Here is a 13,935-nt window from a genome sequence, read left to right as displayed (position 1 = left end):
AAAATCTTATTGTGGACGTTATTTATATTCTGTAGGTTAGATAGAAACATTAATCTCTAAATATTGTTATTCTTTCATCTCAATAATACTATGGTTTAAATCATATTTTTTTTAATGAATAGGACCAGGTGATTATTCTAAAGATAAATGCGTCCTTAATGTAAACTTTGTCATTAAAGCAGGAATTAGTTTTATAGTCCTGGATTCTGTTTACAGGTAAGCTGTGGCAAACATTCTAATTTTGCCTTGTTTGATTTTTGAGAAATCAACTACCAAGATAGAGATCTGTTCCTGAAAGGCAACTGTTGACATTGACGTCTGTCTAGTAAGAATGAGCTGAAACTTTCCGTGGACTTTATTATGATAATTAGTAAAACTGTAAATGAAAACTTTATTTCTCAGAGTTTTAATATTTTTTCTAGTTATGTTAATAGACTCATATATGTGAGATATGCTAATAAAATAATAAAAATTAAACTGCAGTCTTTTTAAAAATCAGCCTAACTCCAAACAGTCACCTTAATAAGTGACTATTACCATATTTCAGAGGAGTTTTGGAATCCTTTCCTTTGGAACAGTTTTCAAGTGCAAGGTCATGATTCAACTGGCTAAAAACTAAATGTTGCTGTACTTTGAGTCACTCTTTTTGAGTCCACTGTCACCAGACCTACATTGTGATTGGTGGAGCACATAAGACAGCTGATCTGTGCTGAGATAAAGGTTGTAGTTCCTTAAGCAACATTCATTTAGCACCTACCATGTGGCAGGCAATATGTCTAGTACCAAAGAAAGAGCAGAGGACCAGGCAGTCCTGGTCCTGCCCTCATGGAACACACATCCTAGTGAGCACCACGTTCAGGGACCTACAACAGAGCAAAACTAACTGGCCCACAGAAGGCTGCATAGAACCCAGAGCTTGGTGCCTTTTCAGTATTTCGTTTTACCCAATGAGGCTCATATATGTAAAAACTTTAAAGCTTTATATTCTAGAAGTGAAGGTTTGCCAAGCTTCACAAACTACTTTCCTTAAGATCTTCTTTCTAAAATTTGGTTTTAAACAGCTTATTCCATGACACATGGATATTATTTGATGCTTTTCTTTTTAGCAGCACAAGCTATGCAATTTTATCTCCCATTTACTTTATCTATGTTCTTTAGAAATGCCAAAGAGAAGACTTCCAGCATTAGCAAATAAAGGAATATTTTTAAAGCACTTTCAGGTGAATCAGACCAAAATTAATGGATCAAGTATGACCAACCAATATTCTGTCACCATGACATCATGTAATTGCAGTTATAATATACCCATGATGGCTGTGAGCTTTGGGCAGGTAAGCTTAGAATTTTATGAGTAGCTATTTTCAACTTACGAAACATTAGCCTTTACCTAGTAAACTTAAAACATTTTTTTTATGAAGAACTGACACACAGATTAGACATCTTTTAATAGAACAAGACAGTTATTCTAAGGATAAAATGAAGATTTAGAGGCTTGTTGAACTTGAGCATGAAAATTCACTTTAAACATTAAAAATTTTTTAACGAAATATATTGATGGGGAAAAAAGCAGGAGGAAATAGCCTTAAGAATCAGCTAGTCAGATTTAAGTAGAGTTTTCTCTGTTGAGGTAAAAGAAAAATTTGTGGGCTCTCCCAATAAAGATCTTTGAACAGAGATTATTGAAAGAAAATTTGAGATTCTGCATATGTTTTAAAATTGTTTCTGTTATAAACACCATTTCTTTTTTATTTGTATGAAAATTGATACAAAGGGAAAGAGATGGTTTTCCATAATTCCAAAAGGATCTGGACAGTATTTTGTACTGTTTGGGTATAAGATCTGTATTAAATGTTACAATTATGAGGAGTATTCTTACATTTAATTTTTTACAAAAATATACAATTAGTTAATATAATTTCCTACAACAAACCAAAACCAAGTATAATAAGTTCAAGATTAAAGGTTAAATAATAATTAAATATTATAATTTGAGTCTCACAGAGAACTTTGTGTTAACAATTTTATGATTAAAAAGACTGAAAAACTATAAGTGTTACACGAAAATTGCTTTTACCCTATCCAGGCCCAATGTTTTAGTCTTAGTATATTCAAGATAAATATCTTGTAAATGTTTTTCAGTCTCTTAGCTCTCTAACAAAATGTAATAACAAAATGTAATAACGTATGTGCACATATGTTAAATGTCCAGATTAATGAATTGTTTTAAAAACTGTAACTTTGAGATAATTGTAGATTTATGTGCAGTTGTAAGAAATAATACATAAATATTCCCATACCCTTCACCCATTATCCCCCAATGGTAACATTTATAACTATAGCATAATAGCACAGCCAGAAAATTGACATTGATACAATTTACCAAACTTATTCAGATGTTACCGGTTCTACATGCTTTCATTTGTGTGTGCCTGTGTAGTTCTGTACAATTTTCATTGCGTGTGTAGATTCAGCTGACCACCACAGAACAGTTCCATCACAAGGATCCCTCATGATGCCCTTTTATGTAGCCACACCCACCTCCCTCCCTTCAGCACAGTCCTGTGTCTGGCAACCACTAATGTCTCTATAATTTTGGCATTTAACAATGTTGTGGAAAAGGAATCAGACTTTGTATAATCATACTAGTATTTAGCCTTTTGAGACTGGCTTTTTTCACTCAGCATAATGCCCTTGAGACCCCTCCAAGTTGTTGTATGTATCAATAGTTTGTTCATTTTTGTTACTGAGTAACATTTAATGGGATGGATGCACCGTAGTCGATTAACCACTTACCCCTTGAAGGGCATCTGAGTTGTTTCCAGGTTTTGGGTGTTATGAATAAAGCTGCTATGAACATTTATCTGTAGGTTTCCATGTGATGTAAGTTTTCATTTTCTGGGTTAATTGCCCATCAGTGTAATTATGGGTTCATATGGTAAGCACATGTACAGATTTGTAAGAAACTATCGTACTCTTTACCAAAGTGGCCGCACCATTTTACATTCCCACCAGCAATGTATGAGTGACCCAGTGTCTGCACAAATTCGCCAGCATTTGGCGTTATCACTATTTTTTATTCTAGCCATTCTGATGGGGTATATACTGTTAGCTGATTTTGGTGTTAATTTGCATTTCCTAATGGCTAATAATGTTGAACACCCATATATCCTCTTCTGTGATATCTGTGATATCTTTTGCGCATTTTCTAATTGGACTATTTTCCTATTATTGAGTTTTTAAAGGTCTTTATATATCCTAGATATAAGTCCTTTGTCAGGTATGTGGTTTGCATATATTTTCTCCCAGTCTGTACCTTGCCTTTTCATCATCTTCATTAGGTCTTTCATAGAACAACACTCTTAATGAGAGCCAGTTTATCAAGTTTTTCCTTTTGTGAATGGTGCTTTTGGTTTCAAGTCAAAGAACTCTACTCTTATCCCTAAATCCTGAATATTTTTCTATTTTTGTCCTGAAAGTTTTATAGTTACACATTTTACATTTAAGGCCGTGATCCATTCTGAGTTAGCTTTTGTATAAGATGTGAAGTTTCAGGTCCAGGATCATTTGTTTGCCTATCCCTCCAGTTGCTCTGGCACCATTTATTGAAAAAGCTATCCTTCCTCTGTTGAATTACCTTTGTACCTTTATCAAAAGTCAGTTGGGCATATTTGTGTGGATATCTTTCTGGATTCTCAATTCTGTCCCATTTCTCTATGTGTCCATCCTTCCACCGATACCACACCCTTCTGATCACTGTAGCTATGTAGTGAGCCTTAACATTGGGAAGAGTGATTCCTCTCACTTTACTCTTCTTGTGAAAAATTGTTTTAGCTATTCTAGGTCCTGTGTCTTTCCATAGAAATTTTGAAATAGGCTTGTTTATGTCTACAAAAATCTTGCTGACAATTTGATAAGAATTGCATTTAAACTTATAGATTGCATGTAAACCTATAGAGAGAATTGACACCTTTACCATGTTGAGTCTTCCAATCTATGAACACAGTATGTCTCTCCATTTATTTAGGTCTTCTTTGCTTTTTTCTTGTCCAACGTATTTTGGTCTTCTTTGATTACATCTTGCATTTTGCAATTTCAGGTCAGATTCAGTACATTTTGTTAGATTTGTATGTAAGTATTTCATTTTCTTTGAAGCCATTGTAATGGGTCTTGTATTAATTTCAGTTTCTGCATGCTTGTTGTTTATACATAAAAATGTGATTGGTTTTTGTCTATTGATCTTGTATCCTGCAATCTTGCTGAAGTCCATGAATTTTTACAAAGTAAATGCACTCATGTAATCACTACCCAGATCAAGATAAAGAAAATCACTAGACACCCCCAAAGCTTTCTTTATGCCTTTTCTTTGTCATGAGATTACTTACCCCGCACCCTTAGATAACCACTATTTTGACTTCTACTACCATTAATTAGTTTTGCTTGTTTTTACTTTTTAAAAAATATTTATTAAATAGTAAAATATTCATTTATTTATTTATTTCCCTTATATTTTTGGCTGCATTGGGTCTTAGTTGCAGCACGCCAGATCTTTGTTGAGGCAGCAGGATCTTTGGTTACAGCATGAACTCTCTTCATTGTGGCACTCAGGCTTCTCTCTGGTTTCGGTGTGCGGATTTCTCTCTAGTTGTGGCGCAAGGGCTTCAGGGCACGTGAGCTCTGTAGTTTGTGGCTCGTGGGCTTTCTCTTTGAAGCGCACGAGCTCAATAGTTGTGGCGTGTGGGCTTAGTTGCCCAGTGTCATGTGGGATCCTAGTTCCCCGACTGGGATGGAACCCGCATCCCCTGCATTGGAAGGTGGATTCTTTACCACTGGACCACCAGGGAAGTCCCTGTTTTTACTCTTCATATTAATGAATAGTACAGTGTGTGCTCTTTTGCATCTTCTTTTATTTGATAATGTGAGGTTCATGCTGTTGCGTATAGCTAGCTATAGTTCGTTCTTTTTCATTGCTATACAATATTCCATGGTATTAATATACAACCATTTATCCTTTCTATTGATGGGCTTTTGCACTATTTCCAGTTTGGGGTTATTATAAATAAAGCTGCTCTGAACATTCTTGCATATGTCTTTTGGCACTTACGTTCACTCCTTTATGTGGCCAATAGAGCTTATAATTTTATTTTATTTTTTTTTAAAAAATATTTACTTATTTGCTGCACCCAGTCTTAGTTGCTGCACATGGGATCTTTGTTGCCATGTGCAGGATCTTTCATTGAGCATGTGGTATCTAGTCTCCTGACTAGAGATCGAACCCAGGCCCCCTGCATTGAGAGCACAGAGTCTTAACTGCCAGACCACCAGGGAAGTCCCCCAGAGCTTATAATTTTAAATTCCACAAAATTAGCAGGGATCAGAAGCAGGAGAATATCATCTTCACTCTTAGAGTTACAATCCATGAATTTTTATTGCACATGTTTCTTCTGTCAGTTGACTGACACTCAACATTAGACAGGTATTTCCTGAGTCTGGATCAGTCACTGTATTGATCATATACTTCCTTGTATTGTTAATTAGGTTTTCAAGCTTCCATATGTTATTTCTCCAAAAAGGTGTTTAATTTTTTGATAGCCAAGACCGTATCTCATGTTTCTTTGCCTTCCCATTGTGATTAGCATTGTACCTTGAACAGAATGCCTGCTCAATAAATATTTGTTCCTTGAGCGATGGTAGGTGCACTCTGAATTAATGAGGTATTACTGTGGTTCCAGCTGATTGCTGCCCAGATGACTGAGTTGACTTGGGCCTCATTATCGCAGCTATATAGGTATAGCCTGTGTTGATTTATGTGACTCTCCTTAACGTTCTGAGGAGTCCTGAATACCTGAGGCTCATTTATGTCATGTCACAGGATTGTATGCTGGTGAAATAGAAATCTGGTTAGCCATTGTTATGTTTAATCATTTTATCAATATTTATTTTGGAAACTAGACAATCACAAACGAGACAGAGAATGAGTCTGTTTACAGAGGAAATAATTGGCCGGGGGAATCAAAGATTCGTATTCAGAGAGTTCAAGCAGCATCTCCACCTCTAAGTGGCAGCTTTGACATTTACGCTTACGGACATATTCTCAAAGGTATATGAAAAAAGTTCATAACTTTGGTCTATGTATCAGTGGGACTGTACTGATCTAGACAACCATCATAAACATTTTGCTGTATTTCTTTTTAATATTATTTCTCTATGTAATTTATAGAGCTGAGATTATGTCAGTAATGTAAAACTAAATTGTTCAGAAAAATGACATTTTCACATTTTCTTCATCACCTCACCAGATATACCAGGTTAAATTCCCAAAAGTTTGTTTCTCTTTTACATCCATAGCTTACTGGTTATCTATAAAGTTAACTGATTTTTTTTTTAAGTATTTGAGCCAAGGCTCAATGTCTGAGGTACATTACTCATGTAATTTTTGTTTCTCAGAAATACATAAATGTGTTGCCTAAGTAATATGCAGATTTCATTTTTTCTGTATTTGGAGGAGGACAGTTGGTTTACAAGTGATAAAACACATTTCATGTATGTTAAGGGCGGCCATAGGTTTGTGAATTTTTGACTCCCGCTGTTTGCCATCCTTCTGCGAGTGCAGGTATTCCCGCTGCTGCGTCAGCTGCAGATTTGCAGTTTGCTCTCCAGAGTCTAGAAGAAGTGGGACAAGTCTCAGTTACACGAGAGGGAAGCTGTGCTGGATACTCATGGCACGTCAAGTGGAGAAGCACATGTGGAAAGCAGAATCTGCTGCAGGTTCCCTTACTTTGCCTGGTTTCTGTTTTCTTCTATGTGTTCGTTGCTTATTTGCACCCTGCCTCATTCCAAAAAGAAATGGAGACTGTGTGTATTTTAAAACTGCAAGCTATAGCCTAAACAGTAATAAAAGGAAACAGAAGAAGATTGTTGTAAATTAAGTTGACCAGGCATTCTCTTTCATGGAGAATAGCTGTTGGTGCTTTATTCCTGATCCCTTATGGGAGAATATGCCGGTTAGAAGACCTTTGACAGGGGCAGGAGGGGCACAGGCAGGGGCAGTCTCAGAACTAAATCTGGGTATACGAAAGGGGGGCCAAGCATAACCAGCGTCGCTGTCATTTAATTCTACCACTGTGCACTAGAGCTGTGTTCTAGGACCTTGGATACTTTTCTGGTTTCAAAGATGACATTTTCAAGTTCGTAACAGAGCCACACCTTAAGAGCTCATCTAATTACTTTTGCTTAGAGTGTGGTTGGGGGCAGGGAGGGAAGTCAGGCTCAGAATATGTGACAGAGAAGGGTCTAGAAGAGACTGGGGGCTCAGATATCAAACATCAAAAATACGATGCTTTGTAGTGATGATGAGAGTGTGAGATGCACTCTCATCCTCATGCACTCTTGGTGAGACAGTAAATTAGTACGAGCTTTTGGAAGGATAATTTAATTGTATCTGAATATAGATACCTTATGATTCAGCAGTCTCAGCTGTGTTACTCTCTTCTACTGAAATAATAATACAAATATGAAATGAAATAGGCACAAAGTTAGTCACTGCAGCGTTATTTGTAATAGTAAAAAAACCTAGAAACCGAAATTCCCATCAATAGAAAAATGGTTGTTAAAATGATACAAACGGTGGAAATAAATACAGAACTCTACTTATAAAACCAATTTGGGTAAAACAGAGGTGCTGGGGGACAGGAGATTCAAAAAAAGGTATATAAACAATAAACATAGAATATAATGTACCATACATAGATTGTATAGATGTCATAAAGATATGGGGGTTATTTTAAGGAAACATATGGCCAGAAACTAGAATAAGAAAATTCTGCAACTGAGACAGCTCTAGTGACTGATCTCCTCTTGCTCCTCTGCTGATGCCTGCACACCTACTCCCTTCACTCTTTCCTGACCAGTCTCCTCTGCTTTATTCATCATTTCTGCTCCTGGTCACTTTGGCTCCCACAGGCCCAGCATGGAGACTCCTGTCTCTTTGCTAGACCCTGTATGCATCTGAGGGCTACCATATTGGCAGCATGATTTTGGAATGACCAAATTATACATATTGATCTGATTTGGTTTCATTTTTACTATTGGCAGAAAATATAACTCCGTGAGTGGATGAAAAACCAAGAGTAGTTTTGGTAGAGGCCAAAAATGCTAAAGGGGAGAAGTTGACTCTCGGGTGGAAAGAGGACTACATTTTTCAATTATCTAAGAACCATTTATCAAAATGGTCATATTCAGAAAGAGTATAGAATATTTTGAAAAAATCAAATTAAGTAAATTCATGTTCCTTAGACGTATTTTATCCTAAATATTCAAGTTAATTTTAGTCATTTAATTCAAGTTGTAATTGATGCAATATATGATACTGCAATGATGTTATCAGTTTTTTTCTTGGGTAGATTATGATCATTTTTGAATAGGCTTCTTTTTAAAAAAGGTGATTAAATGGCTTTGAATTTTTTTCATCCTTTGGCTTTTCACTTTTAACCATGCTTAAACTTAAAAAGAAAAACTACTGTGATCATATTTATTATAACCTTTCTAGTAAAATAATCTCATCTAAAAATAGATCAATGATTCCAACATTTTTGGAGAAAAGGCTAACGTGACGGTTACAAAGATAAAGGAAGGTGGCTTATTCAGACGGCGCATACTGGGAGACCTACTTCGTACACCCAGCAAACAGCCACAGGTATTTTTGAAAGTTTCCTCGTGATGTAATTTTAAATGTATAACTATTTTGTAATACATTAAAGACCTGGTAAAAAGAAGAGATGACATCTTTATTTTTCATGTGACTATTTGTTAACAGATGATCAACTCAATGATATTATTTTGTGACTTTTGGGAAAATTATCTTCCTTATGATAAAAGATTTTAAGCTCTACTGTTAGTATTTGAAAATATATTCTTTCATTTAATCTTTATAGTAACTCTGTAATTATTAATGTTACCACTTACTGATGAGGAAATTAAATTGTATGGAGTTTAGGTGACTTTCCCAAGAGCAACCTTTATTTTTCTTCATAGCACTTATCACCCCCAGGGCATAATGTGCATTTTCTTTTTTTGTAAGTTTATAGCCTTATGCAAGGCTCTCTGTCCTACCTCCACTAGAATATAAGTTCAGTAACAGCAGGGATGTCATCTGTTTTGTTAAATGTGCGTGATACGTTTACAACTGTGCCTGACGTATAATGGACACATTCGCTGAATGAATCAATGAAGTGTCAAAACAGGAAAAGTATAAATAGAATAGACTAATTTTTGGAAACCAACAAACCAGCAAACAAGCAAATTTCCATTACTTTTTCTAAATCCTATGCATAGTCTATTTAAGCATGCTACTCTTGTTACCTCTGTGTTTCTTTATTTGAAGGTTGAAGTCTATGTTAATGAAATCCCAGCTAAATGTTCAGGTGACTGTGGGTTTACATGGGATCCCACAACTACTCCTCAAGTCTGGGCCATAAGCCCTTCCCAAGGTAATCTCTTGCTTTCAAACTTAGAGTATGGGGTGGAAGACAATTAGCAAAAATGTAAACTCTGATAATGATTTTTTTATATTCTAACTAAGGCAAGCAGACAGTTCTACATAGTGAAAAAAATCTATCAGATCAGAAAGCTATGGAAAGATCATTAATTATCTTTGCAAAAAATATCACTGTTGAAGTTGGACTCACTAGTATTCTGCTTCTCCAGTTTCACCAACTTCTAGGAGATATAGTACTAAAATGCCAGTAACAAGAGAGCTGCTGTTTAGTAAAAGAAAATAATTAGGTCCTAGATTTGAGAATAAGAGATAGAAAAATTATTGACAAGAACTCAGTCTAGGGGGACACATTTTAAAATACCCTCATAGTATGTGATTGCTTTAAAAAAAAACAGATTATTTTATGTCTGAACTCCCAAGGATTGAAATAAACAGCATGACCAAGGATTGTAAGGGGTGACTTTTTTTCAGTCAGAAAGGTAAGCTCAGATACTATAATCATATATTTAGTCTTGTTGACTAGTATGAAAATTCACTTGCTAATTATAAATCAAACGAAAAGAAAAAACCCATTGAAATCTTTAAAATAGCACAACTTAGTGTTGAAAGAATATATTCTTCAGACTTTTTTATAATTCTAGTTCTCTCTAAGCACCATGCTCAGTGTTAGTCCCCTACGAACTTCCCCAGAGGCTATCACAATAATTAATTTTGTGTGTATTCTTCCATGCCATTTTATTTGTTTGATTTTTTTTTTTTTTTTTTTTTTTGTGGTACGCGGGCCTCTCACTGTTGTGGCCTCTCCCATTGTGGAGCACAGGCTCTGGACGCGCAGACTCAGCAGCCATGGCTCACAGGCCCAGCCGCTCCATGGCATGTGGGATCTTCCCAGACCGGGGCATGAACCCGTGTCCCCTGTATCGGCAGGCAGACTCTTAACCACTGCGCCACCAGGGAAGCCCCGTGCCGTTTTAAATACCTTTTGTGTATAACACACATATGGTAATTTTGCCGGGTTTTTAAGTTTACAAATGAGCTATTACATTGTAAATATCATTTGCACCTTTTGTCATTCAGCATTCATTTTGAGAAATATTTATATGGTTTTATGTATATCTAATTCATCACTAAAATACTTCATGGATACACCAATTTATTTGTTCTTCTGTTGATGGCCATTTACATCATTTACAAGTTTTTTGTTTTTACACATGACTCTATTGAGCTTTCTTGTACAAATCTACTATAACATACATGCTAGAGCTTCTTTAGGGTTCATACCTACGTGTGAATTAATGGGTATATGTATATTCAGTTCATTAGGTGACCAAATTGCTCCCCAAAGTGGCTGTACCTCCAGTGGGTATGAGAGCACCATATTCCCCACATCTTTGCCAACACTTCATATGATGAGTTTCTAATTTTGGTCAATCTGATGAGTGTAAGAAGTTATCTCATCATTGCTTTAATGTTGTCTATTCCCTGATTAGTAATGCACAGGAATATCTTCTTGTATGTTTCTTGGACATCTAGATTATTTCTTCTTCTGCAAATTGCTTGTTAACATCTTTTATCCACTTATCAGATTGTCATTTTTCTATCAACTTGCACTGTGTATTGTATGTTATGTTTGCTGATCCTTTGCACACATCTTCTCCCAGTATTTCACTTATGATTTTTTTTAGTATCTTGTTCATGGAAACGTTTAAATCACTGATTTAATTTATATATCTTTTCCTTTATGGATAACCATGGCTTTTTGTATCTTATTTAAGAAATCCATCTCTACATTAACATCATTAAGGTATTCGGTTATGTTTCTTCTAAAATTCTGAAGTTTTGTTTTTCATTCTTAGCTGTTTAAATCCATTTATAATCTGTGTTGTGTGTGATGTTATGGGAGTCGGGTGACCGTGTCATTATTGATCAAATCTGGATACCTTTAAGAGTGAATGGAGAACATTCAGTATAGGATGCTGGGCCAGCAAGTATAAACCTGGAATAGCCCAGGCACTTTAGGATGGGTATCATCCCAGATAAAGTAACCATATCCTATTTCAAATGGAAAGTGTCTACTACACTTATTGTACAGTTTATTCTCAGGAGTTTGTGATGGCGGTTCTGTCCTAGTCTAAGTTACCATATGGAAATGTCTGTTTAATTTCTTTGTCATAAGAATGATTTTCCTTTCCTTACAACATTCTATACTTAGTCAGATAATTCTTTCCACTAATCCCTATAAACACACAGATTCAAAACACGAAGCACCGTGCAGTAATTCAATGGAAAAAATGTACTATTGCTAAATAAATGTCTTTTTTCCCCTGCTTTCTTATAGGCATATTGTTTATATCTTTTAGAAGATAGGCTCACTTTTCTCTGAGAAATACCTGATTTCATAATAACAGATTCTATGTTTTGTCTTTTTTTTTTTTATGTTTTGTCATTTTAATATTGTTATTTAAATTTATCCTTTTCAGGGTCCTATGAAGAAAGCACAATTCTAACCGTATCAGGCTCGGGATTTTCTCCTAGTTCAACTGTATCGGTCTCAGTTGGACCAGCAGGTTGCTCTCTTCTTTCTGTGAATGGTAGATTCTTTTAAAATCATTATTTTTGAGTCTAATTGTTTTTCTCTAAGAGAAAGTAGAATCAAAGAGCAGTGTTATAATACTGATTTTCCTATAGAGTATCTTTGGGGTTATGAAATTGGCAAACTGCTTTGGATAAATACCTTACCTTTTTAATCTTTGGTTATGACTACAGACTAATTCTTTCACTGTGGTACAGTGTCTTTATCCCATAACAGTTGATTTTTGTTCTTTTTCCTCATAAAGTGATTACATGAAATCTTTCCTTCTCTTTTTTTTTTTTTCCTTCTTTAGTGTGTCTCTGGGACACAAAAATACATGAATTGCAGCTCTGATATTGCATGGTCCCCTCTGCCCATGCTTTGAAAATGCCTCATTAGTCATAGCAAGAGGACATAGCCATCTTCCTGGACTTCTAGTCCAAACTTCATAGTCCTCTATGTATTAATGTAGAAGTTAAAGATCATATTTTCTATTTATGGAAAAATGAGGACCATAATTATTTGTCTCCCTAAAAATTCTCTTTCATAATCCTAGGTATTTTTATTAATTTCAATAAGTTGGAATTACATAAGCAAATTCACCTTCCATATCATTTTAGTTGTCTTTCGTTTTGTTTTGTTTTGTTTGCGGTACGTGGGCCTCTCACCGTTGTGGCCTCTCCCGTTGCGGAGCAACAGGCTCCGGACGCGCAGGCTCAGTGGCCATGGCTCACGGGCCCAGCCGCTCCGCGGCATGTGGGATCTTCCCGGACTGGGGCATGAATCCGCGTCCCCTGCATCAGCAGGCGGACTCTCAACCACTGCGCCACCAGGGAAGCCCTAAGTTGTTTTTAATTTACATCTTCTATGCATTCTTGAGATCTAATAGTCAGTATTGCACCTGTATTATAAGTGCACATATGCTGTTATAAATGAAGTGAAGAATGTTTTTCACTTAGTTTTTATCAGTTTTCTTGTTGAAACCTAATATTTTACTCAGTTTGGGACATAAACAATATATTGGACCAAAGTGTTTAGAATTATTCATATAAATGATCTTATAGGTTAGTATTTAAAATTCTTCTTATAGTAACTTTTTTGCCACAGTGTAGTACTCAGGAGCAAATTGTTTACTCCACTTTCATTATTATTTTACCTTACTCTTTTCTAGCCCTGTCTGATTCGTAACATGAGGTAGTTCGTAAAGGTTTTCCTCCCATTAATATATGAGTAGTCTTCCTTAGATATATTTCTTGGAGTATAAAAATGAAGGCCACTGTTTATATTTGAAAATATAAAATTTCAGTAATTTTATCTAACAAAAGCATTTCTTGACCATTTTCTTCTTCTTTTATCACAAGAAAATGAGATCAACTGCCAGATTCTGAATGGAAGTGCTGGACGTTTCCCAGTTGCTGTGTCCATAGCTGGTGTTGGACTAGCACAGAATACAGAGGAGGAGGAATTACACTTCATTTATCAGAGTCAGATCTCACACATCTGGCCTGCTTCTGGAAGCCTAGCGGGTAATAGTTAATTGTTCCAAACAAAGAAAATTGCATACATTTCCATCATTTCATTGAACTGTTTCTAGAACAGGGTGAAGGGAGAGGACTCCAAACCTTCCTCATATAGAACAAAGGAGACTCCTCTTTTAGAAGGCACAGCGACTCAGTGGATGACTAATTCTTTCCTTATGAAGCACAAGTCAGGGTGACTGCTTCTACTTACGTCTTAGGTTATTGAATTAATATCATCAATTATTACATGTGTCTATAACAAGCTCATTAATTATGTCAAGGTAAGATTTATTAGTTATTATTCTGCTTACCAGCTGCTCCATTTATAATCACAGTCTCAGTGGAGCTAC

At 35.8% G+C, this 13,935-nt stretch overlaps 1 protein-coding gene across 1 annotated transcript in view; it reads left to right on the top strand.

Moving 5' to 3' along the window:
• PKHD1L1 (PKHD1 like 1) overlaps positions 1 to 13,935 on the top strand; it is a gene marked incomplete at both ends in the record, with an annotated part of 143,164 nt that overhangs the window by 39,184 nt on the left and 90,045 nt on the right. Inside the window, 7 exons of the mRNA XM_079901821.1 lie at positions 1,159 to 1,331; positions 5,950 to 6,097; positions 6,611 to 6,765; positions 8,570 to 8,692; positions 9,380 to 9,485; positions 11,974 to 12,084; positions 13,427 to 13,591. Coding sequence (XP_079757947.1) covers positions 1,159 to 1,331; positions 5,950 to 6,097; positions 6,611 to 6,765; positions 8,570 to 8,692; positions 9,380 to 9,485; positions 11,974 to 12,084; positions 13,427 to 13,591 — 981 coding nt within the window. The remainder of the gene's footprint in view (positions 1 to 1,158; positions 1,332 to 5,949; positions 6,098 to 6,610; positions 6,766 to 8,569; positions 8,693 to 9,379; positions 9,486 to 11,973; positions 12,085 to 13,426; positions 13,592 to 13,935) is intronic.

This window comes from Stenella coeruleoalba, assembly GCF_951394435.1.
Source record: "Stenella coeruleoalba genome assembly, chromosome: 17".
NCBI lineage: Eukaryota > Metazoa > Chordata > Mammalia > Artiodactyla > Delphinidae > Stenella > Stenella coeruleoalba.
The sequence above is the reverse complement of the archived record's forward strand: the minus strand, read 5'-3'. Positions and strand labels throughout refer to the sequence as shown.